The sequence below is a fragment of the Vidua macroura genome, chromosome 17 (assembly GCF_024509145.1).
Source record: "Vidua macroura isolate BioBank_ID:100142 chromosome 17, ASM2450914v1, whole genome shotgun sequence".
NCBI classification, from domain to species: Eukaryota; Metazoa; Chordata; class Aves; order Passeriformes; family Viduidae; genus Vidua; species Vidua macroura.
Genome location: NC_071587.1, coordinates 12838704 through 12866203, shown reverse-complemented (window position 1 = coordinate 12866203; position 27500 = coordinate 12838704). Strand labels below are relative to the sequence as shown.

At 49.4% G+C, this 27500-nt stretch overlaps 1 protein-coding gene across 1 annotated transcript; it reads left to right on the top strand.

Moving 5' to 3' along the window:
* Positions 1–11810: 11810 nt before the first annotated feature.
* TFAP2C (transcription factor AP-2 gamma) lies at positions 11811–19861 on the top strand. Its single transcript, XM_053992957.1, has 7 exons — positions 11811–11904; positions 13137–13613; positions 13820–13871; positions 15345–15567; positions 16199–16317; positions 17634–17775; positions 19508–19861. The coding sequence occupies exons 1-7, from the start codon at positions 11857–11859 to the stop codon at positions 19791–19793; spliced, it is 1347 nt and encodes a 448-aa protein (XP_053848932.1). The 5' UTR covers positions 11811–11856; the 3' UTR covers positions 19794–19861.
* Positions 19862–27500: the final 7639 nt, after the last annotated feature.

The window sequence follows — 27500 nt, the reverse complement described above, 5'->3', positions numbered from 1 at the left end:
AATCTGTTTGCTTGAATGGTTCATTTTTCCATATTCCTTTTGGCTGCTGTCATCTTCTCCCCAAAGCTGCTGAGGATGGAATTCCTGTGCTGCCCAGCTCTACCTGTAGTTCCCAGCAAGGTGCAGCAATCCTTGCCTGTCTGCAGATTTGCCAAGGACAGGGCAACAAAAACAGCCTGCAAACTGTGGGCTGAGCTTTTAGCTAATTTTTGTTTTCCAAAAAAAAAAAAAGTCTGAATGCTCAAAGCTCTGCTACTGACATTTCCTCTATAATTTTATCACTTTTTCTTCGGCCAAAAGCTAATCTTGACTATGAAATCTGCTTCTTGTGTATGATCTCCTGCTCACCTGGAGGCACCTCAGAGCTGTGATCCTCGAGGTCTTCGGGGACTGGTGAATATTTCTGGGCACCTCCTTAGCTGAGCAAAACCTGCCTTTGGCAGTTCTGCACCTTCTCGTCTGCTTTTCTGATTTCTCTTATTTTTATGGTTTTTACCAAGGTACAACCATAAGGAATTGAAAAGATAGATAGATAGATAGATAGATAGATAGATAGATAGATAGATAGATAGATGGATGTAGATAATAGATGGATAGATCTACATAGATATAGATAATAGATGGATAGATAGATAATAGATAATTAGATAGATATAGATACATAATAGATGGATAAATAATAGATAATTGATAAATAGATAATAGATAAATAGATATATGATCGATAATAGATAATTAGCTATATAGATAGATGATAGATAGATAGATAGATAGATAGATAGATAGATAGATAGATATAGACAGACAGACATCCCTTGGAGCAGCCTGGTCTGGTGGAAGGTGTCCCTGCCCATGGCAGAGGTGGAATGAGATGAGCTTTAAGGTCCCTTCCAACCAAATCTTCTGTGATTCCATGATTTAGAGGAGTGAGGGAGGGTCCCCTCAACGTCAGCCTTCCGACCCTTTGCTGTTGTCTGAGCTAGGGACTCAGGTAAAAATTGGATTTTGGTAAAAATCCAAGCACCAGCATCCTCCCTGCCAGGGAAGCAGGGGGGGATCCCATCCCATGTCTGTTTGGCAGGTCCTTTGCTCCCTTCTGGCTCTCCTTTGCTGGTATTTAGAGCAGTGTGCACTTGCAGGTTCTGAGTGGGGAATTAGGGCACGGGGATGTTAATTTTTGTTGCTGCTTGTCCCTCGGAGGTGGCCCGTGAGTTCTGGCCCCTGGGGCCAGGCTGAAGAGGTCCAGGAGCTCTGTGTGTCTCTAACCCAGAGGTGCTCCTCTGCAGAAACACAACCACGGGGTTTTGTAGGGGCAGCCCTGAGGAAAGGCAGTAATTCACAGCGGTTTAATTAACCTGTGAAGCCACTGCGCTGAAATGCAGTCACCTGTCAGGGAGAGCAGAGCCAGCACGGCTGTGAGATGGGAGAAATGTCCCAGATTGAAACCAGAGGAGTAGGTGTAAACCTTCCCCTTAGAAGTGGGGAGGGATCAGTACACACAGGCCCAGCAGCAGCCCATTATTGCTAATTGCAGCTTCACCTTTTAGCTAGATATTAAAAAATGAGCTAATCCTTGAATATTTAATGTCCTGTTTCTTCATGAGCACAGAGATTAATTGGGAAATGGGAGTAACTGGAAGAGAGGGGCAGGAAACAGAGCAGCCCTGGGCAGCCTGAGCCTGGGCTGGGGTGCCAGCCCTTCCTCCCTGCTGGGCAGTGGAGGAGCGCTTTAAAAAGTGACTGTTTCGCTCTTTTTGGTAATTTAGTAATTCCTGGGTGACTGATAGCGACCTTCCAGGTCAGGAGTCTCCAGTTAACAGGCGGGAGATGCCCTTCCCATTGGTCATTATTGCCTAATTAGCAACTTGCAGTATTTCACAACCGGTGACAATGACGCCCTTTGCAGGGGTGGGGGCTGAGGAGCACTTGGCAGCGTTTTCCTGGGAAAGCCGGGCAGGGAAATGCAGAGCTGAGGGCATGGCCAGGCCCAGGAGAGGAGCCTCCAGTCCCAGCTGTGCCAGGAGGAAGGGTTTTCCCAAATGCAGTGCCTAGGAATGGCCTCTCTCTCTACCTGGCAGGGAGAGTGGTGGCAGAGGGAAGTGTATTTTAATGTCCTGGAAAAGCAAAGCAGAAACTGCCAAGGGGGCTTTGAAGGCTCAGCTCCCTGCTGGGCACCTGGTCCCCATGGGAGTCCTCTGGAGGCCACGCTAATTCACCGATCCAGCACAAAATTCACACAGCAGAAGCAATGCATGGAGTGATCCAGGAGCTGGGTCCTGCTGCTGAGAGAGCTCAAAAAAAGGAGGAGGAGGAGGAGAAGTCCCCCACTCCCTTTTTGGCACTGCTGAGCTGTTGGTGCTCCACAAAAGGGCAGCCTGAGGCCCCGTGCAGTGCCATGAATGCGGGCACTGCTGCCCCATCCAGCACCCCAGGAGAGCAGGGACACGTGGATTTATCCCTGCTGAGATGGGGACAGGCCACCAGCACAGAGCTCTGCCCTGCTCTAGCACACCCCCACCACCACCCCAGCCAGCTGACCCCTCATAAACCATCGTGACTGAACCAGTTTGCTTCAGCGTGGGCATGGAATGGCTCAAATGGCCCCTGCACGCCTCCAGACAGGATTTGGCATCTCCTGGCAGCACAGGGGCAGCCAGATCCATGTCACTAATTAAAGTGAGCTTCATCTGCAGGCCCTGAGAGTTTGGTGGGGCACAGAGCTGTCCCAGTGCCTGTGGAATGAATGCAGAGTGCACAGCTGCTCCTGGAGGGACAGAGCAGAGGAGCCTGGCCTGAGAGCTCCTTTCCTGTCAGGATCCTTGCAGGGAAGGATCACGAGGTGTGGAAATGTTCTCCTGTGTTAAATCACCAAATTAAAGGTGTCGAGACAAACAGGAATACACCTGAAATAGTATTTACTGCTATAAATGATGCAGAAAGTGAATGTGGATGGAATTCTGCTGAGCCATTTTAAATGCACTTTGCAGGTTACAGTTGTTCACTGGAGATCCTTGGGCTGCAGCCAACGTCTCTGTTTACTTTGGAGAACCAGAGTCCTTTTATTTGTGCTAATAGTCCACCTGTGATAAGAGAAAAATAATAGAGAGAAAAACAGCCTGTCACTGCTGAGGGTGGGAAGAACAGAGCAAAGCAACTGAAGGTTCTCTGTTGAGAATGAGCTTTTAAAGGGTCACAGTGAGAAGCACAACTCCTGCTCCATCCATCACCAAATCCTGGATAAATCCCTGGGTATTCCTGGGCCGTGTTTGCTTTTTCTCAGACCAGTTTCCCAGCTAATGCTTTTCAGAGACAGGCCTGAAATTAAGATTTCCATATTTATGCGCCTATTAACATAGATACATTAAAGAACTTAATGAGCTTATGTAACAAATTGCTGTATGGCATTGCAAACGACTGGGGAGAGGATCTGTACTTAGGGAGATAAGGATGGCATTTGCAATGGCACCAGCTCGGGAAAATTACAAGGAGCAGCAATTGCATGGTGCAGGTGGAGACTGTCCTGAGACTGCAGCCTCAAGGGGCTGTCCCGCCAGGCTGGTGTGTGCGTGGGGAGCCTGCCCAGAGCCTCCTGCTCAGCTCACACAGGGCCACAGCCTGCACCCAGGCGTTTTCCATGTCCCAGGCTGTGCTCAGGGTCAGCGTTGCCTCGGTGCCACCGCCGCCTTCCCGCGTTGGGCGAGGTGCTCTGGGCACATCTGCAGGGAGCAGGGCTGTCCCTGTGCCTGCTCGCAGCTGCTGGATGTGGCACGGGTTTGGGAGGCCTCCAGCCACTGCTCTGTGCCTTCTCCAGAGGCAATTGGTGTCCCAGGCATGGCGAGGGCTCCCGGAGCTCCCGGGTCACCTTGGGGCAGGGGCAGGGTGAGCTGGAGGTTTTGTAGCTTGTAGATATGCTTTACATGTCCCTGCTTCCTGCTTCCCCACTCTAAACAAGCCCAAGACTTTTGGGGCAGGAGGACAGGGTGCTGCCAACGTGTGTGGGTAGTGCAGGGCTGCTGAAGACAAGCAGAGCCTGGCAGATTTTCAGTCTGGGGCTGCTGGAGATGTAAATTCTCCTCCCCTGCTTGTGTGCAAACAGGATCCTCACCACAGACCATGGGCACAGCACGGTCTTCTGAGAACCTGAGGGAGCTTTTTAGGGAGGGAGGGCTCAGGATTTATAAAGCAGAGTGCTCAAACCCTTCCCCTCCCAGTTAGTGCCGTTTTATGCAGACAATCAACAGCGTGGGGCTCTTCCACTCAATGTCCCAGGAAACCACAACTAGGCAAAAGCTGTGGCAGCAGAAGAGTGAACTCATCCCTCCCTCCATGCACTGGGAAGCCTCCCTGTGACCATCCACACCCCTCTGCTATTAAGCAGGGCCAGCTTTGGGCTCCAGAAGGCACTGAGGGCTCGGAGAGGTTTGTCTGGCTGTGCTGGAACGAGCCACGGGCACAGGGGGCAGCTGGTGCCCTGGGCATGGACAAAAAACCTGGGCAATCCTGGGGCTCTGGAGGACCCTCACACATGGCCCTATTTCCCTGGCCACTGTGGCGGCTTTATGGATGTCTGGGGCAGAGCAGGTGATCCCTGTCCCCAGCAGTGATTTGGGAATTGGGAACAGCCCCTGGTGCCTGTCCCCACCAGGGGACACCGCAGTGATTTGGGAACTGGGAACAGCCCCTGGTGCCCAGCTCGGTGCTGCGAGCAGCTCCCAGCCGCAGCAGAGCAGATTCACAGCCCGGCGGAAAGGAGCGAGGATTCCTTTGGCAGAAGGCTGCCGGGATAAGCTACGCTGACAGAAGAGCACTTTAGCTGGTGCGTTCTGTGTTTACACAAGAGCAGCGCTTTATCGCTCTGGCTCTGCTGGCAAAGCTCCCCTCGGGCTACTCCGGCTCTGCAGCCGCACGGGCTCCGGGGAAACGCGCATCCATCCCAGCGAGGGGCTCGGAGCCCTCGGGGCAGTGTGCCAGGCTCCTCCGGGCCAGCAGTGCCCGAGAGCCCGGGCTGGGCTCGGGTCACTCGGCAGCCACCCACTCTGAGCCTCCCGGGCCACCTGGCCGTGCTCGGGGCTAAGCCATCATTTGCTTGGGCGCAGCCTGACCTGCTTGGAGCCCGTGTCTGCCGCTGGATTTGCATCTGTTGAGCTGAGCTGGTTTTGTTTCGCTGCTGTGATTGTTTTCAGTTCTAATGCAGCCCGGCACAAGGAAGTGGTGACCTCGTTCCTCTCCTCAGCATCAGGGCAGGCTCTCAAAGGCGCCATCCATCTTGCACCAGTGCAACTATCACTGTAAGAACTGCCTTCCCCGCCCTCCAAATTCCCTCTCGTTCCTCGACGGACCCTTGTCCCGCGGGTCTCCAGAGGGAGGGCAGCTCTTCTCACATCCCCCAAGGCTTCCTTCCCTCAGCTGCTGTCCGAGGCTACGCTCCCAGCGTTGTTAATCCCAGCTCTCTGGACACCCAGGTCACCTAACAGTCCAAATTTGGAGCAGGGGTGGACCCAGGGCTGCCTTTCTGCCGAGTCACTCAAAGCACGGGGTTAGGGTCAGCTCCGGAGCTTCTGCGAATTGGTTTTGGGGACAGGATGATGGACCAGGTCAGGCTGCAATGGTGTGGGCAAAAGACATTTTACAGAGCATAAAACTGCTGCAAGTTAATGCCAGCTTCATTTTCAATACATTTGCATTGGTAGAGTGAATTTATACTGACTTAGTGCTTTCCAGTGTTGGATTTTTGTAGGAGGAAGAAATTTAAAGCTGCTTGCTCTGTGTTGCCTGGTGGTGTCTGGGCCGTGGCTCCTAAATCCCAGGAAGCCCAGAAATGCAGATGCCTGAAATGCTGCCTGAATTCACATTTGAACTGAAGCACCCTGAGTCATATTGCCTCCGTTTTGTGGGGTTTTAATAGAAGAAAAATCACCTGGACATCTCAAACCTGTGTCCCGCTGCTACCCCACCCGCATGAAATCACCTGAACGTGGACAAGAGGCTTCAAACCAGTGTGAATTCTTTCACCTCGGAGTATCTCCTCTGTGCCTCTGCAGCACTGGTGCTACAGGAATTGTCACAAATAATTTTACATGGAAGAAATGAATCTGTTAAAAAAAAACACTCAACCCTTGCATGTGTTTGCTGGGGTAACCAAAATCAAGTCCTTGAGAGAGCTTTTCCCCAATTCGTGATGCAGTTCAGATCTTGCCCAGCTGAGTTTGATGGAGAACTCCAGGAAAAACTGGCTATTTAGAGGGATTAGGAGTTTTGAAGAAACTGGACCATGGAAGTAAGAGAGTAACTGAATATGTTTTCTTTACATACTTAAATTGCCTACAGGGAAAATCCTCAGCTTCAACTCACATGACCCATTGTCCTGACATCAAGGTCAGTTTACTTATTTCATCAGCCCTGAAGAGTGAAAGGTAACTAGAAATAAGGCTGCTGCTTTGGAAATTCCTTCCATCCTGCACAGGGGCTGTCTGCATCTCTGCTCCATACTGTGCCCCAAATCACCTTGGAAGGTGTTTAGACAATTTTCCTCTCATGTCTGTGTGCATCTATGGATGTACATGGAGAAGTGAGTGTTTTAAAAAGGACATTTTACACACTTGATTGATACCCTGACTGCAGGGTTTTGACGGCTGCAGGACCCCGCAAAGGTCGGGATGAAAAAGACCCTTTGTACCTGGTGCCCATCCCTGTCCACAGAGGAACCTTCCCCAGACATCAGCATTGTGCTCCAACAGTTGTTTGCATGAAACATCATCACCAACCTTTATTTTTCATAATATTAATTACGTCTATTGAGCCAAGAGCCTGTTTATCTTTTTACTTACAGGAAATAGCCTAACCAAATATATTAATCCTGAATTCACTTTTAGCATTGTGGTGTTTTGACTGTTTGGGGGTTTTGATCTTTTATTTTGAGCCTGTTCCTGCAAAAGGGAGCTGGATTTGATTGCACACAGTCCAGCAATGAGAGCCTTTGCAGCAACACTGGCTAACAGCTCCTGATGGACATAAAAAGGAGGGAATTTTAAAAAATCAAAGCATCTCTCCAGAATGGAAGGATCATTCCACTGCAGGCAAAATGTCAGAGCCCTGAGGAGGCACCTTGGGGTCATTGGGCAGAGATGGGATCAGGGACCACAGCTCCCACTCCTCTCCTGCTTCCACCAGAATTGAATCCAGCTCTGGCCACTGCTGGGATTATTATCCTTGTTTTATGAATGAGCAGGCCTGGGTAAATGCAGCTGCTGTCACATTTGTGGTCATCCCCTGCCTCGAGGACAGGGACGGGCTGGGAATCTGGGTGTTCCTGTGCCCTGTCCCATGCTGTGGCTGCAGGAGGCTCCTGTGAACTCTTTCTCTCTCCCAGGTATCTGTCTCCTGCCACAAACCATCCAGCCTGACAGAACTTCTCGTGTACAGAAGCCAAAGAAACTCCTCTGCAGGAGCCCCAGGCAGCTGCACATTGCTCTGAACCTCTGCCACATGCCATGGAGCATCTAACCCAGGGCCCAAAAGTGCCTGGTGCCAAAGCCTGTCACCTCTGCCCAGGAATTGCTAAACTTCCTCTGTGCTGCAGGCTCACGGCGCACCATGGCCAGGGGACTCTGCTCCTCCAGCTCCAGAGGGAAGGAGCAGGAAGAAAACATAGCTGGGATAGTGTTTATTAAGCAAATTAATAGGTTGGGGGAAAATGAAGACAGTGTGGGCACTTCCTTCTCACTTCCTGCAGAGGTGAGGACTGGCAGCTGAGGCAGGGGTTCAGTCTGGTCAGTGCAGCCCCTTTCCACCCCCCGTCACCTTCACTTTTGGGGGCCCAGCCCACTCACAGCCCTGGCGGGTGCTGACTGCACCTCCCATACCGGTGTAGAACCACAGAATGGTTTGAGCTGGGAGGGACCTTAAAGATGATCCAGTTCCAGCCCCCTGCCCTGGGCAGGGACACCTCCCGCTAGCCCAAGCCCCGTCCAACCTGGCCTTGGGCACACAGAACAGCGGGGCAGGTGCCCGGAGTCCCCCGGCGCTGCCAGCCCCGGGCTGCGGGAGCCTCGGGGGAGCCGCTGGCTGCCCGGGGCTCTGCGGCTCAGCCAGCGGCTCCCGAGCGGCCGCTTCCCTGCCGGGGGGGGCACAAGGAGGGCGAGGAAAGGCTCCCGTCAGTCAGGGATTGCAGGGATGCTCCCGGTGCCGGCAGCCGCGGGGAAACACGCACAGAAACGCACCGCCCCCCGCATCCCCCGGGGCGCCGTGAAGGGAGGAGAAACGGCGGAACAGCGGGGAATAAAAAATACTTAAAATGTGCCGGCTGTGCCGCGGCCGGTGCGATCCGTCCGGCAGCGGGGAACGGCCGGGCTGGGCCGTGCCTCGGTGCCTTCCCGGAGCGGGGGCGGCCGGGCTTGGGGAGGGGGAAGACAGGGGGAGAGGGTGCGGTGGGGATGCTCCGCGCCCCTCCGCGCCCGGCCGCGGGGGCGGCTGCCCATGGCTGTGCCGCGGAGCATCGCCTGGCACGTACGTAGCGCGGCACCGCTCCCGGGGACCCCCTGAGCCCCCCGGGAGCCGTCCCGGCCCCGCGGCTCTGCCCCCCCGGCTCTGGGCAGCGGGCGGGGGTCCTGCCCCTCCGGCGGGACGGGGTGGGGGGGGGGGGGACACCCCGCTCTCCGCCCCTCCCCGCGGCCGCGCTGCGGAAGTTCCGCGGAGTCTCCCGGGGCCGCGGGGCAGCAGCTGCCTTTGTGGAGCTCCGCAGGAGCCGAGGCGACAATCCGGACAGGTTGCTGCAGCCTCATTAACAATACAGATATGTGCGTGTTTAAATAATTTTTAGAGGAAGAAGGATGTAACTAATTAGCATCCCCACGCTCTCTTTTAATTGCTGCCAAATAGGAAAACTACTGCGTGTGACAGAGGCGCAGCAGTGGGCTCTGGCTCCCCTCCCGAAGCGTGTTCACGCCTGGGGGTGCTTCGTGCTCCCCACGGGAAACTGCAGCCTCGTCAAAAAGGGAGCTAAGCCCCCACGGAACAAGGCACGTCTTCTGCCTGGAATCAGGGGATATCCCCGAACTACGAGCACCAATTTTAAAATACTTATTTATTATTATTTTTTAATACGTAAATAAAAGCCGCCACCTGTCAGGAGCCACCTCCCTCCCCGGCTGCTGACGGGACCCTGCTCTGCCCCGCGTCTCAAAGGCGTGTCCGGGGAGGTTCGGTGTCCCTGCAGCAGCCCGGGCTGCCTGCGCATCCCCCGTGCCCCGGAGTGCCCTGGAAGCGGAGCGTTTGTCCGGCTGCCGCTGAGCTCCGCGGGGACCCGCGGCCCGCCCGCCGCCTCTCCCGGCCCGAGCAAAGCGCGGAGCACTGCGGAACGCCACACTGCGGAGAGGGAGCGCCTCAAAGAGCGTTATCCCCTCCCGGAGCCCTCAGAGAAGACCGGAGCAGCTGAGCCGCCCGTGTGCCCGGCCACACCAAAGCATCCCTCGGCAGCAGCACCGGGGCACGGCCCGCATCCATCACCTGCCGGGCGCGGGGCGCTCGGCCCGGGCACCCGTGGAGGAGATGGGCAGTGCCCGCCCTGCCCTGCTTTCCCTTCGCTCCCTGCCTTCCCTTCTCTTCTCTTCCCTCGCTTTGTGCTCCCCGGACCCTGCGCCGGTCCCTGGCAGCGGCAGCGAACGCAGAGCGAGGAGCAAGTGGATGAACGGGAAAGTTTATCTCAAACTTGGTCGTGTTCAGCCTCGTCTCTGCTCTCTTGGCTTGCTGTTTGGGAAGCCAAGTGCTTATTTCGGTCTCCTTGTTTAGGTAATTTCTTATACATCCCTCATCCTTTTCCACGCTTCTATTTATGAATATTATTTCTAAATACACAATAAATAATAAGAACGCGAATTCATCTTCGTGATTTTGGCCACCAAAACGAAGGTGTTCAGGCGCTGACGATCCCAAAGAATGATAAAATCGTGTTCGTTTCTCAGTGTGGCATTTCTGAGCAGAAACAAAATCTGGCTTCTGAGGTTATAATAAAAATAACCAGCGTTGTTACAATTCTCCTTTGGAAGGAAGAAAAGCTGATCCCAAACCAGGGAGGCTCGACGGTTCCCTTCCTCGTTTTTTTCTAAATCCATCTTGTCCCTTTAATACAAATGAACTTCAAGCTCCCCCTGTATTTTATTATTTAGATTCCTAGTCTTAATGACGCCAGGAGCAGCGCAAGCACACTCGCTAATAATCGTCGCGAACTGCATTTCAAAGAAACATCCCTGGAAGAAAAACACCGTCGTTAAAAAAAAAAAAAAAAAATAGAGACTCCACCAAAAATGATAATGTGGAGTCGCTGATGATGATGGGCTTAATGCAACTGCTGCAAATCAGCACCTGCGTGGTAGATAAGGCAGATAACACCTCCAACAGTTACTTCCAGCACCCCCGTCCTCCTCGGGTTTATTTTTAGATCATTCATTTAGTCTGATGGAGGGGTTTATGGTGTTTGGATGTTTTTAAGTTTTAATTAGTGTTCTTGTTATTTTTCTTCCCTGATCTTTAGTCGGGGGGGGGGGGTGGGGGGAAAGTGAGTGAAGTGTGAACTGGTTAAATCTGGAGACGTGGGTCTATCTCGGGCCTTTAATAGCAGCTCTCGGGCGGCTCGTCCCCGGGCACTGATAGCCGAGATCTCCGCAGCCAGCACCGTCCAGGGTCAGCTTTTGTCTCTGCCACAATAAACAAACACTTGCTCCTCTCATGTAAATGAGCAGCGATCCGGATGCACCTTAAAACACTGGGAGAAGTCGTTGCTTTTGAAAACGATGTTCATTTTGTCTGACACACATAACTGCATAGATCAGATGCCTGCAGAAAGGTAGCAATTTGGCAGGGAAGTATTTTCTAAGCTTAGATGAAAGTGTGCTCACGGCGTCCGAAAATGCCTGTCTCACCTCCCACCTGCTTCCCCAACGCCGAGTTTGCGCGAAAAGATTAGACAGGCGGGATTTTCGTTAAAAAAAAAAAAAAAAAAAAAAAAAAAAAAAGAGTAAAAAAAATTAAAATAAAAAGAAACCGATGCGAAGAACCGGTCGCACAATTCAGAGCCCCGGATCGGGGACGCTGAATCAGGGCTGCTTTACCTACCGGGGGTTCGACACCACTGCAATAATCTTGTCGGATCATTAAGTAAATTATACCTTAAACATTGGTAACTTACAAGTTGTAATCAGTAATTCAAACTCTTGACAATTATGCAAATTAAACCCTGGCTGCGCTCGGACTTTCTCGCTTTCGCTACGAGGACTTTTTCCGAGTTTATTTCGCCCCAAAACTGCCGGGCGTGGGGGCGGCGCACCGTGGGCTTTAGCAAAGTCCTTCCACGCGCGGAGGAGCGGGGAGCACCCGGCGCTGCTCCCACACCGCCCAAAAATCGCGCAGCACGCGGGGGAGCTGCGGCAAGCCCGGCTGCAGCGGGGGATGCCCACGCGTGACCCCTTCCCCGCGGGGCAGCACCGGCTCCCCGCACCCCGAGGGGGCGGCGGAGGAGGGGGGGCCCGGCTCCGCGCTGCCCGCCCGCCCTCCGCGGCCGCGGAAGGAGTGGCTTGGGGCTGCGCGCTCCCTCCTGAGTGGCTGGCGGCCGCGGCGCCCGAGCCATCCCTGGGGAGGAGTTAGGATAATCCTATTGCCATTAAGGGCGTCTGGGCAGGGAAAAAAACCCCGAGTGACCACAAGCGCGGAGGGTTAGTCCGTCAGCTGCCTTCATGCCTGCCAACTGAGCTCCGTCCGGGGGGCCGCCGCTCTTCCCCAGCGCCGACGTGGATTTACCGCCCGTGGCGGGGGCCGAGCTGTTCTGTTCGCGGCACCGCGCACCTGGTCCGGACGCTGGACGCCATGTTGTGGAAACTAGCAGATAATGTCAAGTACGAAGAGGACTGCGAGGTGAGAGGCTGCGGGGAGGGGTCGCCGCTGGGGAACGGGGGTGCTGCGTGGGGCAGCGCGGGGCTCCGCCGCCGCCGCCGGGCCGCGCTGCGCGCCCCGCTCGCTGCCAGCCCAGCCGCCTCCCCGCCGGGAGCGGCAGCGGTCCCTGCCCGAAGAGCCCGCTTTGCATTTTTTTTTTTTTTTTTCTTTTTTTCCTTTGGAGATGCGAATTTTTAATTTTCGTATTTTTTGTATTTTTCTATTTTTCCTTACCGAGTCTTTTGAACTCTCGAATTAAATGGGCCCCAGCTGAGAGAGCCGAGCTCGCATCCCGCATGGAGCAGCGCCGTGCGGGAGCGGGGGGACCCCGGAGCCGCGGGGCAGCCGGAGCGCACCGCACCGCACCGGGCGGGGTGCGGAGGGGCCGGCAGGTAGCAGCTGCGGCGGGGTGAGCCGGGCAGGGCGAACACTTCCTTCCCACGTTTTTCCTCCCCGGGAGCAGCTCCCACCCGCCGCGAGGTGCTCCTGGGTTTTGATGTCTCCGAACTCGTCTGTGTCCCCCGTGCCCCCCGGCTCCGCTGGTCCGCCTGCTCGGCTCCTACAGATTAGCTGCAGTCCCCGCTTCACGCTCCATTGGGACCCCATTCACCTCTTATTAACTAGCCCTGTTATTTTAATGACCGTGAAGCCAGAAGCTGCTAAATCCCTGGATCAGCTCAATGTAGACATTTCAGCTTTGAGCGCTCAGATTGGAAATCGGGGCAGAAGCAGCGATGGCACGGCTGGAGGCAGCAGCGCGGTCCCTCCCCGTCGGGCAGAGCCGGGAGCCCCGGCCCGGGCGCCCCTCGGGGGTGGGAAGGATGGCAGTGCCGGGGGTCCCCATCGCTCCGTCGCAGCCCCCCCGGCCCCGCCGCCTCCTGCCCAGCCGAGGCAGCGCGGCGGAAACGCGGCTGCGTCCCTGATTTGAATTTTCCTGATTTTAATGATTCCTCTGCTGACTTGCACAAGCGGGAGAAGGGCTGGTGTGGTGTAGTTGCGATGAGGAGAGCAGCGAGAACTGGTTTGTAACCTCTTCCCTGGGAGTGGGGCTGATTTCTTCGGCGAAGTGCCTTGAAAACACCAAACTCCCTGGGCAGGAGCGGGGCAGCTCTCGCTCTCCTCTCTCCTTCCCAAGTGCCACCACCCGCGGCCGCCGTGTCCCCGAGCCCCGCTGACGGCCGCCCCGTTGTTCCCCACCCCTGTGTGCTTTCCAGGACCGGCACGATGGCAGCAGCAACGGGAACCCGCGGCTGCCGCACCTCTCCGCCGTCAGCCAGCACCTGTACAGCCCGGCCCCGCCGCTCTCGCACTCGGGCGCCTCCGACTTCCAGCCCCCCTACTTCCCTCCCCCCTACCAGCCGCTGCCTTACTCCCAGTCCAGCGACCCCTACTCGCACCTCGGGGACCCCTTCTCCATCAACCCCCTGCACCAGCCGCCGCCGCCGCCGCCCAGCCAGCAGCAGAGCGCTTGGCCGAACCGGCAGAGCCAGGACCCGGCGGGGCTGGCCCCGCACGGCCGCCCCGGGCTGGTGCCGCACCTCTCGGCGCTGGAGAGCGGCTCTGCCGGCAGCCGCCGGGAGACTTTCCGGCGCTCCGAGCTGCTGCTGCCCCACGGGCACGGGCTGGACGCCTCGGCGCTGGCCGATAACCTGGGCCTGCACGACATGGCCCACCAGATGGAGGAGGTGCAGGTAAGGAGCGCCCGGACCCCCCCTCGGCGAGGCGGGACAGGCCCCGTCGCCTTCTGCACATCCCATCCCCGTCCGTGCAGAGAAATCCTCATTTTCTCCCCTTCGCCCCTCAGGATGCGGGGGCGCGGGGAGGGGGTGGGTTTCCCAAAAACCGCCGGCTCTCGGCTCTTCCAGGTGCGAAACTTTCTCCCCCTTTCTCTTTCCAGAATGTGGAAGATCAACACTTACTAATGCATGACCAGACAGTCATTAGAAAAGGTCAGTAAGGTGGCACCGCAGTTTTACTTTCCCTTGTCAATAGTTAAAAGTTTCATGACGCACCGGTGAAGTGACGCCCTATTATTTTTATCAGGACCGATCCTTTGGGATCGGGAGGGCGGAGGAGTTTTTATTCCACTCTTTGTCGCTGGATTTTTCTAATGCTGCCCGAGGGAAGGTGGCGGCGGGGACAAACTGCCCTGGGGTGTGAGACTCCTCCGGGGACACGGCTGTCCCCCCTCGTGTGTTCTTGTGTTATGCCTTAATCGGAACCAGGACCTTGAACCGATTTTAATCTTTCCTGAAATACGTGTGTGTAAAGTGACATGAGCTTTGCTTTTGTTTGTTTGTTTTTTTTTTTTGTTTTTTTTGTTTTTTTTTTTTTTTTTTTTGTTGCTAGCACTCGAAGATAGTTTTTTTTTTCCCCCCATTTTTTTTTTAACCTCTTTACAAGACTTGAGAAAAGACTGAGTTCGCTGGCAGAAGACTGTTTGGCTCTGTCTTAATCGAAATTGGTTTGTAGCTGAGGTTTTGAGGAAGGAGGAAGACGTATTGACTCAATTTACAGTAATTTAGGGTTTTTTTCCTTGCTTTTGTTTTTAAACAAATTTGTGCTTAAAAAAAAAATCAGAAGTTTCCTCTGAAGACTTCAAACAAATACCTAACTGAGGAAAAGCAGAAGTGTGTGTCAGAGCGCTGATTGCTGCCTTTAGCTCATGGGAGAATAATTTTGCTGTCAGATGCACCACTGACAAATCTTCCCCCTCCGGGAGTGGGGCCGACCTCGGCTCTTTAACCCTTTCAGCAGCAGCACTGGGTGAACTGGGCGGATTCGCGAGGGGATGGAAAAGCCGGATCTGTGGTTTGCTCCTTCCAAAGCCTTTGTTGTCCCTCCTCACCTAAAGGCTCAAGCTCTTAACGAGGAGCAGCTCCTTACTTTCGGTTCTCCCCTGGGCTGCGTCCCTCTCTGTTGTGCTGCTGTCTGGTAGGAATTTGTTGGGATTAAATTCCAAAGGCGGTTTCTTAAATCTGCGTGTGCGAGGTGGAAGGTGAAGCCCAGCAGGAGCTGGGAGGTTTCTCCCTGCCCTGGCTTGGGAAGAGTTTTGGCAGTGGCTGGAGGATGCTGATTTGGAGTCTGTTGTAGCATGGAGTTTTTGTGAGCACGGCTTGGCTACCTTGCAGCCTGCTGCTCCGGAGGCGCGGGGTTTGTGTGCCTTGAGAAGCATTCTTGCTTGTGTTCGGCAGCTCCTTGCAATCCAGCGGCAAAATCCAGCTGGTCGGGAATAGTTTTGGGGCCCTTTGGGTCCCTGTGCTGCAGATGGATGCTGGGGATGGGGGCCAGCGGCGTGAGCATTTAACACCAAACAAAATCCTCTCTCCCGGCTTATTTTTATAGAAAAAAAACCCTCACTTGCCACTTTGTATTTATTTTTGCCTTTTATAAAATGCCTGCTTTCCCTCCTCCACCCTCAGGTCCCATCTCCTTAACGAAAAACAGCGCTCTGAGCCTGCCCTGCCAAAAGGATGGATTAATCGGGGTGGTGATCAACCCCAACGAAGTGTTTTGCTCGGTGCCGGGGAGGCTGTCGCTGCTCAGCTCCACGTCCAAGTACAAAGTGACAGTGGCAGAGGTGCAGAGGCGGCTCTCGCCCCCGGAGTGTCTCAATGCCTCCCTGCTAGGAGGAGTCCTGCGAAGGTAGGATGGGAGCCCTCCCTCCCCTGCCAGCCTCTCCCCCCCGTGTTTGCATTTCCCTCGTTTTGCTGTGCGTGAGCAGCGGCAGCAGCCCTGCCACGGAGCCTTTCCGCGATTTTTGAGCAGCCCAAGGACGCTGAATCCTGATAGGGTTTGGGAATAAAACTTCTTTGCACTTCTGCTGCCTCTGGAGAAGTGCTATTAACAGCTCTGACAGCAATTCTCATTCTCTGTTTAGAGCTGAGCTTTTGTCTCAAAATCAGCACGTGGAGCTGTCTCTGATTCCCAAGACCCTGTGGAATGATTTTTTAAATTAATTCTCATGGTCCTGATTAATCATTACGAGGACATTTTCCACATCCTTTTTTCCATACACTTAATTTGGCTTGTGATCATTCTACAACTGCTGGTTTCAGTGGTGCAGTTTGAAATATTTTGATTTTGACCTGCTGTGTTTCATCCTGGCTGGAATGAAATAGAGCATTTAAAAAGTAGGTCACTTGAAAAGAGCCTGTTTTTTATCTTCTCCCCACCCCAGTAGAACCCTATTGAATGTCAGTAGCTGGAATTTCTCATCTTAAAATGAAGTGTTCCCTGAAGATAAATAAGGCCATTTTTTTATCTTTAATTACAGAGCCAAATCTAAAAATGGTGGCAGATCATTAAGGGAAAAACTGGATAAAATTGGCTTGAATCTTCCTGCTGGCAGAAGGAAAGCTGCAAATGTGACACTATTGACATCTTTGGTGGAAGGTCGGTCCCGAGTGTGTCTTAAAAATAAACTTTCTCCCCTTGTGCACAGCTTTTATCCTCTAGGCAAAGCATGGAAAGGTTAGAAAGTCCCTGAAAGTGATGTGGGTTTTTTTGTTTGTTTTGAAGTGAGCGTGGTGGGGATGTTGCAGCACCTAAGGAAGGGCTGTGCTGCCTTTGAGGGGCTCTTCTCTCCCTTGTGAGCCCTGCTCACACAAACCCAGCCACTGCTGCCCTTTCTGGCAGGGATGCAGAATTCCTTCGTGCCAGGATGTGCCAAAGGCACCTTTCTGGACCTTTCAGTCCAGCCTGCCTCTCCCGAGGGTTGTTTTGGGTTTCAGGAGGGCGAGGCAGGCAAGGCAAAAGGGGTGAAACTCCTCGCATTAGTGGGTTTGGTTTCTTGTTGGGAAACTTTGGGACTCTGGGACAGCTGACTGCAGTCCTGCCCTACCTCAGCGGTGTCCTCAGAAGCTTTGCTAATAAACAAGCTTATAAAGTGAGATTTATAGCTTTTGACTTCCTGCTAGGAAACTGGAGCCCCTTTAATCTGGGCCGTGCTCTGTGGACCCTCTGTCAGTGAAGCTGACCTGAAGGGTGTGTATATATGTACGTGTGTGGTTTACATTTGGTGTTCCTGTTTCAAGCAGCTCCTGGTAGTGGCACAATTTAATAGGAATACAAGCAGCAACTGAAAGGGAAAGAGTGAAAAATGGTCTAACAATACCTTCCTGCTGTTTATAATGCAGCAACTTGCATCTAAAAGCTTTGCTTGGAAGTTTTGGAGAGCTGATTTGTGTGCACAGGCATTGATCACACCAATCTTTTATTTTAAGCCTGATCAAGTTGTTTTAATGAAAAAAAAAAAGTGACCTGGTTATACACCTTGCAATTTGGTTTTCTGTCTGAAAATTCTTATGAAAAAATATTTCAAAAGCATACTAAACTGAAAGCTTTTATTATAATGTGAGATTTAGTTGGCAGGTATTTTTAAATATCAGTTGGACAATTTGATCTTGACTGAATTGTGTTCTTTGCTGTGCAGTTATTCTGGATAGAGACAGGAATTTTTCTTTCTAGTATAAAAGCAAGAGAATTCTTTTTTGTAGCAGTCACCATGTAAATCTATTTTTTTCTTGACACAAACTTACAAAGAAACACTGATCCATCAAGTAAAAAATGGTAGTGAGTGATAGAATGGTGTCGCTTTCCAAAACAGAAATACACTTCAAAAATCCGCAGCGTTTTTCCCTTAATGTCCCTGATTTCCTTACAATAAATGATATTTTACAATTCAACAAGCCCTCCCTTTCACCACCCAGGTGAAGCTGTGCATCTTGCTCGTGACTTTGGCTACGTGTGTGAGACAGAATTTCCTTCCAAAGCAGTGGCTGAATATTTAACCAGACCACACATGGGCCGCAACGAAATGGCAAACAGGAAGAACATGCTGCTTGCTGCAAAGTAAGTTTTCAGCTTGGATTTGATTTTTTTCTCCCCTTTTTGAACATGTTTTTGTCTGACTCTGACTGCCTGCGACTGGGGGATAGTTCGGTGGATTTTTGTGTGTAATTTTAATTAGGAAGATGAAGCAATTCTTTTTATTTGGTTTTGGTTGGAATTCAGCTATGGCAGCAGTTTTATTTTAGTCTGAACCAATAATAAGGGTAACAGTCCTGTAGGTAACTAAAGCAGTTTGGAGCAGTTCTGTTCAACTGCAGAAAAACGTCAGGAAAAGTCCTACACCAGCACAGCCCTAAGGAAAAGGTGTCCCGAGGTGTGACAGGGCTGAGGATGTGGAGAGCAGGTGTGGCCTGGGATGTGACCAGTGCCAGGACTGGAGCAGGGGCAGCTCAGCCCCTGTGTGCTCACAGCTGCCTTTGGCAGCAGCGGCTTCCCGTGGGACTCAGGGAGCCAGGAGCTGCTGGAGAGTCCCTTTCTCCCTATTATGGCTGGAGATTTTTATAGTTCACTGGAAGCATCCTTTGGTAGGTGTGGAAAGTCCCTGTGCTTCAACAAATCCCTGTTACAAACCTGGGTGAAGGGGGAAGCAGAGCAGCTTTGTTCTGGCTGTTCTGCAGGCTCCTTGTGCCTGTGAATAAACCCTGTCCTGAGCCGGGCCCTGGGCTGAGTTAAACTTATCTAAAACTGGTGTTTGGAGTGCTCAACTTTCCCCTTTCCCCTGCTGAGTTCCTCTCCCAGGCTCAGGTTTAGCAGAGCTTCAGTTCATGGTTTGTTCTGCTCTGAGATGTCTTCTGGTTTGGGGTCGATGGAATTCCCTGCTTTTGGCAGCACCCTCTCTCTGCAGAGGAGCTGAGAAAAACCTGCCTAAACTGCTGAGAAAGTTGCCCTGGCTTTGTGCTCATATCAGGAGTGCAAAACACACTCCTGGTGTTGAATCCTTACAGCCTTCCATTAAAAGAGATCTTCTTTTACAAGAATGGATCTCTTAAAAACTTTGAAATTTAGAAATCTAGTCTCCCTTGCCCATAGTTTGAACATTGAGCTGATTTTTCCTGAGCTCCTCCTGCTCGTGAGTATTTTCCTTATTGGCATTGTTGCTGGCACTAATAAAAATCCCCTGGAAGATGTTTGTGATTGAGAAATTCTGATAAAGTGATGATTCTGTTAAGATTGCTCAGCTCCTGTGAAATCCCTTCAAGGGGACAGATTTACAAGCAGCAAACAACATATGCTGGAGCATTATTAAGCACTCGTGTTTTGCCAGGCATATGTGTTAGTGTTTGCAGGATCAGGGCCTCGGCCTCCCTACATATACATGGAATATACACAACTAAATTAAATATCCTCTTCAGCTGCTCCAGCCTTTCTGCACCACTCAGCTGCAGCTGGGAAAGTTCTCAGAGAAACCAGCACTGAATTCCCACTCCCCACTCCAAATCTGGAGCAAATGATGCGGAGCCAGGCAGGCACCAGAGGAGCAGAATTTATTTTGCAGAGTGGTTTTTGTGATGGGGATGCAACAGAAGGTTCATCAGGAAGTGGTGCTAATAAACAGAAATCCAGAAATCGAATCCAGTTTGAACGTGATGCTAATTTTCTTTTTCTTTTGCTTTAATTTTAGACTCTGAATTTCTCATAGTTCCCGCAGAAATGCCAAATGTTTGATGCGGATCCCTTTTGTTATTTCTGTTTATTTGCGTGGTGTAAAGCGTGAGCCCTTTGTGTGTTGCAGGCAGATCTGTAAGGAATTCACAGACCTCCTCACTCAGGACAGAACTCCCCTTGGAAACACAAGACCCAGCCCCATCTTGGACCCTGGCATCCAGGGCTGTTTGACTCATTTTAGCCTGATCACACATGGCTTTGGGAGCGCTGCCATCTGTGCTGCCATGACATCCGTCCAGAACTACCTAAATGAAGCGTTAAAAATAGCAGACAAATCCTACATGAACGCTGGCGACCAGAGCCCCGCAGAGACCAACAAAACCATTGACAAAATGGACAAGCACAGGAAGTGAAAGGAAAACCAGACTTTACCCTTCCTCCTGCACTGACTCTGATCTTCTTGCCAGGGGGAACATAGAGATTTGGGTGGTTTTATTTTTTCTCTCTCTTTTTTTTTTTTTTTTTTTTAAAGAAACAAGGGGAAAAAGGGGAGGAAAAAAAAAAAAAAAAGTCATTCAGGATCTTCACTCCTGCTGGATCCGTGAGACAAGTCTTGCTAAAAGCTGCAGTATCCCTGTTGTGTGGAAGCAATTACCTGAAGATAAGTACTTGGGACAAGTGTATTGAATCCTTTGCTGTAACAGTGGTGCTATAAAGGGGGGGTTGATGGAATTATACAGAGAGATTTATTTAGATTCCTTTTCCACATCTCAGTATCTCGTGGGTGACCAGCTTCATGTGTAGTTTTTAAGAGACAGATTTTAGATGGAAGCCTGTTTTGCTCTCTGATACAATTTCAGGGGTTCATTCTCTCAAAATGCGACAGTAACAATAAAACAGTATTAAACCATGGTATAGAGAATTATGTACATTAAAATTTTTTTATAAACACCTGAAAATAGTAAGATTATTCTGTGGGGTTATTTTTTAAAATCTGTTTCGTTTCTTTTTTTTTTTTTTTTGGTTCTCTTCTTGTTTGGTTTTTTTTTTTTTCTTTCATTTTCAGATTAACATAGGAGAGTACTAAAATCCTACTAGACTTAAGATGGCATTTGACATGCTAATTTTTTACAGAAATATTCAGGCTTTTAAAAACTGCAGCAATGTTGGCTGCAGTTTATATTACCTTGGTATTTTTTTAACGAGGACTAGTTCAAAATGAAAACACTTTTAGAAAATTCACTTTCTGTGTCTAAGGATGTTGCAGCTTTATTCACATATTTATATTGTCTTGTTTTTAAATTTGGGGGGGAAAACTTGAAAGAATAGGCACATAATTTTTTTTTTACTTTTTTTTTGCCTTCTAAGGCCAAAAAATACTTCCAGGGAGGCTTTATGTGTATTAAGGGAAGCAGTGTGTTGAATGTAAATATTTATTTATGTGTAATTTAATCGGATTTGTAAATAATGGTGAACTTTTTAATACTTTTTTTTATAAATGGGTTTCAAATTTTAATTTTGGTAAGTATTTCAAAGGTAATGGGTAAGCTAAACATATCTTTAGGTTTATGCACAGGTATGTTATACAGGGTATTTAAGACTTTTTTTTTTTTTTTAATCTCAATTCTTGCCACTGAAGATTAGATTTAATCTGAGGTGTTTGTTCACAAAGCAATAATTTTGTGCATCATTCACCTGGTAACTGAGTAGACATGCAAAAAAAAAAAAAAACCCGAGTGTGTGAGTTAGTGTGTATGTGAATAATGGAGGTTCTGAGCTATCTTCACATATTTGTAAATGTTCCCACTATAATTCTGATGTATATGATAACCATATAATAAAAGTATTCTGGCTAGAAGCATGGAATGTTTTGTTAACTGAGAGCAGCTCTGTTTTCTTTCTCTGCTGGGGGAATGTGGGGCGAGTAGCACTAGAGGACATTATGTATTGAGTCATAATTGCAGCACTTTGTTCGGATTAACAGAACAGAAAGATGAAGCTGTTTGCCAGTAAAACTAATGGTTTCAATTAAACACGTTATGTATCTCCAAGAATCTTTTCTTTTTTTCTTTTTTTTTTTTTTTTTTCCCCCTTCCTAAGATGTCATGATCCTGCCTTCTGCCTGCTTAACTAGGCAGCTCGAGCACAAACTTTGCCAGGCTGCCTCTCAATAAAAACCAATCCTACCAGCTCTGTCTCCTGCTGAATCTGCCTGTATTGCAATAATCTGGCTCCAAATATTCACAAAAAGCTGGGGTGTGGAATTTGAGTGGTCTCCCATCCGGTTTTGGCCAAATTTTACTGATTTGAGGAAGTTTACGTTTTGCAGGAAGTCCTCAAAGCGCTTGGTGCCATAGGAGTGAGGCAGGAGCAGGAATTTTCGGTGTCTCAGATGCAAAATAGCTGAACAAACCTTCCTGAAGAGAAATTTAGCTTGTTTTTCCAGTGCTTTCTGAAAAAGGAACCTAAATCTGGGCTTTAGTGTCTCCTTGGCCCTGCAAGAGCTGATCAGTCCTTGAGGAAGGTGGCACTGGGCTGCCAAGTGAGAATTCAGTTCACATCATGGCACTGTTTCTTCCAGAGGTGTGTAAAAGAGGCAAAATGTACCATTTCTGAGCACCTTGCTTATAAATAATTTTTATGTTCTCATTTTTCCCTTTAAAGGCTAAAGGAAACCCACTGGAGGTGTGCAGGGAGAAGAAAGGGAAGCACAAAGAAAGGAATGCCTGTCAGTGGCGAACTGGGAGAAAAAGCTGGGTTTGAGTTGCAATCCAGTCCCCTTCTCTCCTAAAGAGGTGTGAAATTCCAGCCTTTGCATTTGTTAGACTCATTGTAGCATTTCAGAAATGAGCATTTTGGACCATCTGTAGGCACAGGCACAGCCAGGACACATGATGACTAACAGAACTTCTGAAAAACACAAACAAGCTGCCCTTCTGAAGGGTATTTTTATGGATTTTCTGTACTTATACACAGAAATCTGCTGGGTACGGTGAGAGCTTGTTTAGAGAATGCAGTGCTACACTTCTATTCCTTTTTTCCTCTTTCTGCTGCTGGGCTGCTTATCCAGCATATATAGGAAGATATTTGAGCTACCAGACAATGGAATCTTGCTTTCTTTTTTTTTTCTTTTTTTTTTTTCTTTTTTTTTTTTTAATTTTTTTTTTATTAATGCACAAAACCAGGCAGTGAAATAATTGCCCCTTGGGATAGGAAATAAGGATGTTTCCATTTATTCCTGCGTGCATTCAAGCAAAGCCAGTCAATTGTCTAATGTACTGACTCGGGTTCTATTCATATGTGTGGGACATTAGAAATGTGGAGTTTCCATTACCTTAGAGCTTTTCTTTACTCTACATTTCAACTGGGATATTCTTTTGAAGCTCAACCACCTTCTAAGCTGTGCCAGCACCATGAAACAACAACAAGATCTTCTGTTCCCCTGGGAAGGACAATTTAACTTGTCTCACCCAAAGTTATTAATCTTAAGGAATATGTGCACATGCTTCTTCCTGATCCTCAAAATTGCATGTTTTTACTGTTTTACACTGATTGTTCATGAGCTGGCTAAAAAATAAACAAGTTCTAATGTAAGACTCTTCAGAAGTTCCATTTTTCGTTTCCTTTGAAAATGGACCATTTAAATCACTCTGTCCAATCCTTTCCCTTGCCCATCTCCCATCAAAAGAAGAGGTTTGGTCACAATGTGCAGGAAAAAGGCTTTAAACTATCAGGGGTTTTAAAAGAAAAAACGATTAAAGCGCTGCCCTCCTACAACAATTTGATGCATAACCATAAAATAGTCGAGTTCATGTAGCTCAGTCAAAAAAATGCCTCGTGGAAAAAGAAAATATTTCAGCCACCTCTTGCCTGGGTGGCAGCAGCAGTTGTGCAGATGTTGGGTCCCAGGTGCATCCATGGCAGGCAGGGAGCTGCTTCCTTCCCCCTCTGGCAACCAGGGCATGGCCTGAGAGAGGCCTGATTGCCACACAGCATTAATTGCAAACCTGAGGATTTGTCAGGAGTCCACCTCACCAGACTGTGCGACTTCATGGCCTTTGCTGCTTTCAGTTTAAAAAGAAACCTTTTTTTTTTTTTTTTTTTTTTTTTCCTGGTGTCTGCAGCTTCAGAGGGAAACAATGATGCAAAACCAGTAAAATATTAAATAAAAATAGAACTTTAGTCTTAATTTAGTAACTGATTTCAGTTCACTTTATTCTTGACTCAGTTTTAATTTGCCCTCCACTTATTTCACTGTTATTTATTGTTTCTCCCTGACTCTTGGCTGCAGCCCTGCTGCCTGTTCCTTCAGAATTTTGCAATAGGAGTAAACCCAGAAATGCAGCTAGAAATGGGTCTGCCTTGCTGTGGTAGCTGGCTGTGCTTTGCTGCAGCCCTTTTTTCTCAGTTTTTTCCTGCATGCAGTTCTTATGTACATCCTTATAGATATTTTGGCCTAATTATGGTGTGGAGCCTCCCTCCTGACAGGGGTTTGGGCTGCCTTTGGCAACTTGTTCTGCAATAACAGCTCCGTTATTTTATTTTATTTTATTTTATTTTATTTTATTTTATTTTATTTTAAAATTTACTTTATTTTATTTTACTTTATTTTATTTTTATTTTGAAAAAATGGGGTGATGTTCACACTTTGTTCCCAAACTGTTACTTCACTAAGAGAACACAAAATTAAGGACAAAGGTGCTTCCCTGTCACTAAAAGGAATCTCTTTATTGATAATGCAGGTTTGGTGTGGGGGACCTGGAGCCAGTTTTGTCAAACCCTACAGGGTCCATTTGGGATGGTGACCCAAGGGGCTGAGCCACAGGAAATGCACTTGGGAATTTGTTCCCAAAGCCTGGCCACAGCCAGACACCGTGTCTTTGTGAAATCTGGGTGTTCTCCAAAGCAGCTGTGGCTGTCAGGACATTTCTCTGGTGCCTGGCCCTTCCTGTGCCTCATCTCCCACGATCCATGGGTGACCCTCTCTGCCAAAATTCCTCAGGGGCTCTCCTGGAACCATTTTTTAGGAGATTTTGAGATTCTGTTGTGTATCATTTCATTTGCTGTCTTCTCCCTCTTCCATTTTCACTTTCAGAGGGTTATATAAATAAGTTTATTCCCAGTTTCAGATGCCACTTTGCAGTCATTGGATGCTCCTGTGTGTCTCACAGGGAAGTTCCAGCTGGTTTCCATGTACCATTGTTGTGTAAGGGCTGCCCACAAATATTCCCTTTTTTCTCTCTTTTAGCTAAACAGCCCTTTTTAACTGGTTCTTGTGAAGGCCTTTCTCACAGGCTACTACTATGGCATGACACATGCCCTAAATAGTCATACAGAATATTTTTTTACCCATAATTTAAAATTAAAAGCATGAAATAATACAGACACTTGCTCTGTGCCACAAAACTCAAATACTTGTGAGTGCAGCAGAAAGTCCAGAGGTTGACAATGAACCAAATAAGAGGAGAGATCTTTTAGGTGAGCACAGAGTTTATATTTCCATGTCAATCAGCATAAAACCAAGGGGGAAGTGGCAGTTTAAACCAAGGGTTGGAAAGATAACATTCTCCAGCTGATTGCTGCAATAAAACAATTATTTGTAATTGATTGAAATAGTTCTTTAGTGACAGAAAGTGGTTGAAAATTCTGCCAGCTCCCTTGCTAAAGAGAGAGAAGGGGAAATATTTGATTTCATCTCTCTGGCAGGATGGTTCCTGTCTGGAAGCAGAAATTCCTTCTGCCAGGTCTTCATCCTGTCCTTCTCTCTTTGCATCACATCAACTCCATAGAGAAAGGGAGAAAAAAACCCCAAAGTCCCTGAGCAGCTGCAGGTGTGGGGTCTGCTGGAGAACTGAGAGCACCAAGCTGGCAGCTGGACGTGCAGGAGCTGAGCTGGGTGCTGGCTGTGGGCTGGAGCTCACATATGTGGGATGGAGGCACACATATTTTGGAGAAACAGTAATTAACCTCCAGCAGAGCGCTAGGGCAGCTACCTGGGACCAGTAATTTTCTCCAACTCTTGCAGCAAAATTTGCCTGAGCTCATTTGTCAAGCTTTGAATCTTTAAATCCATAACTCTAATTCATTAAGAATCTCTAATTACCCAAAAATGGTGCTCTATATTTAGGTTTAAGATGTGGTGAAATCCAGAGAAAACATGAGGGAAGCTGGAGGATGTTCAGAGCAGGAGATGCCAGGAAAATGTGTGTTTTCAGAGGTGCAGGGGAAGCCAAATGGTCAAAGTGTCAGTGACCTCTAGGGCAGGTCCTAAGCTGCCAGAAATCACTGTCCAGTGCTTGGGCATGGATCCTTGTGTCCCTAAAAAACACTGACCACCAAACGCGTCAGCAGAGATAATGATATTGGAGACCCAAAGCTGAGTAACCCTCGGCATTTAAACAAACAACAAAAAAAGTGTTGATTTCTAAACCAGAAGCACAAGGGATGAGGCTCTGGTTCTTTACAGCCTTAACAAGAAGCACTGGTGGGGACAGCGCTGGAAATATCAGTGCAGGAGGAAAAAACCCGTTCACACCTGAAGTCTTATTGCTTATTAAGTTAAAAATGGATAGCTTTTAACTGGTCTGTAAGGTGACTCAGACAAAGGTGTAATGTGGACAGAGGCATCACTTGCAGCTAAAGTTTGGCCTTTCTGCAGAGGATCCTGTTCTCCAGACCTCACACAAGTTCCTAGAAGCCCAGGCTGAAGCGTTTGGGATCGGTCTGTGAGGTCAGCTGGATTTGGGGCCGGTTGGCTTCAGCAGAGCAGCAGATACAAACCCGAAACGCTTCTTTCTGGGCTCTGCCCCTTCCTGAGGCTTTGTCAGCACCATCCTTGAGCAGAGGTAAGCTCTGATAGCAGAGTGGAGCCAGGGCACATCTGCATGTGTATGAGGTCGTTGTGAGGACGTTAAGGGAGGAAAAACTATGCATGTTTCTGTGGGAGTGACAGGCTGGCCCCTTCACAGCCTCAAGTACCGTTTCCTCGTCCCAATAACGGGGAATCTTTGTGCTTGTGGCGGACAAACGCCCGTACTTAGTGGCTTTGTCTGGGTGGAGATAAGAGTTGATAAGATGCTGGCAGGGCTGTTGTGAGGCGCTCCTGTTAATTTTCCCGCAGAGAGCAGAAAAGCACGTCACAAATGTCTCCAAAAATGCACTCCACAAACCTGCTGGACTGGGGGGAGGATTCAGAGTGATTTCTGTTGATGTTCGAAGTAAAAATTGTTTCTGGTGATTTTCTTCACGGCTTACGTGATTGTGGTGTTAAAAAACAACAAGAGCGTAGTTAAAATTAATCCTTTTTTTTTTTTTTTTTTTTTTTTTTTTTTTGTATTTGCTGGCAAGGTAGGGCAGTGATTGGCATCAGAGACCTAAGGATGAGAATGAGTATTTAGGTGAGAACTCGAAAGGTGTTAAATCGATTACGGGTTTTCTTTTGTATCCATTTTCCTCAGATAAGTCACGATAAAAAAAAAAAAAAAGAAGAAGAAGAAGAAAAAAAAAAAGTTTGTCGGTCAGGATGAGTGAAATGGTCTCTTTTTCTTGGAAACATCGAGGCTTCCACCTCGGCAGCGGGATGCGCGGGATGCGGGGATGCTCCGAGCGCGGTGTCCCGGCCGTCCCTCGGTCCCGGTTTTCCCCCGCTCCCGGTTTTCCCCCGCTCCCGGCCGTCCCCCGGTCCCGGCGGGTGCTGTCCCAGGACCGGGCACCGCTCGAGTCCCGGCTCGCCCCCCGGTCCCGCAGCCAGCGCAGCCGGTCCCGGCCTGCCAGGGCTGGGAGATGGCAGCAGATCACAGCCGGGGCCAGGGGTGATGGAGCCCCAGGCCATCATCTCACATAAACCCCACACGTTTGCATAAGATGAAAACTGAGGAAACTTCTTTTTCTTTTTTATTAAAAGAAGAAAAAAAAAAATAGAGGTGAAAGAGCTTTTAAAAAGGCTATCAGAAACCTGTAGTTCCCAGAATGGCAGCGTCAGTGATTGGTCACAAAGGATTTCAAGGGTGACTGATTTGGAAATCGGTCACAGTGTACTTGGGGAAAACACTAACTCAGAGGTAGGACCATAAACAGAAAGGAAATGTTGTGCTGGTGATGAGGAGCTCATCCCTTTTGAA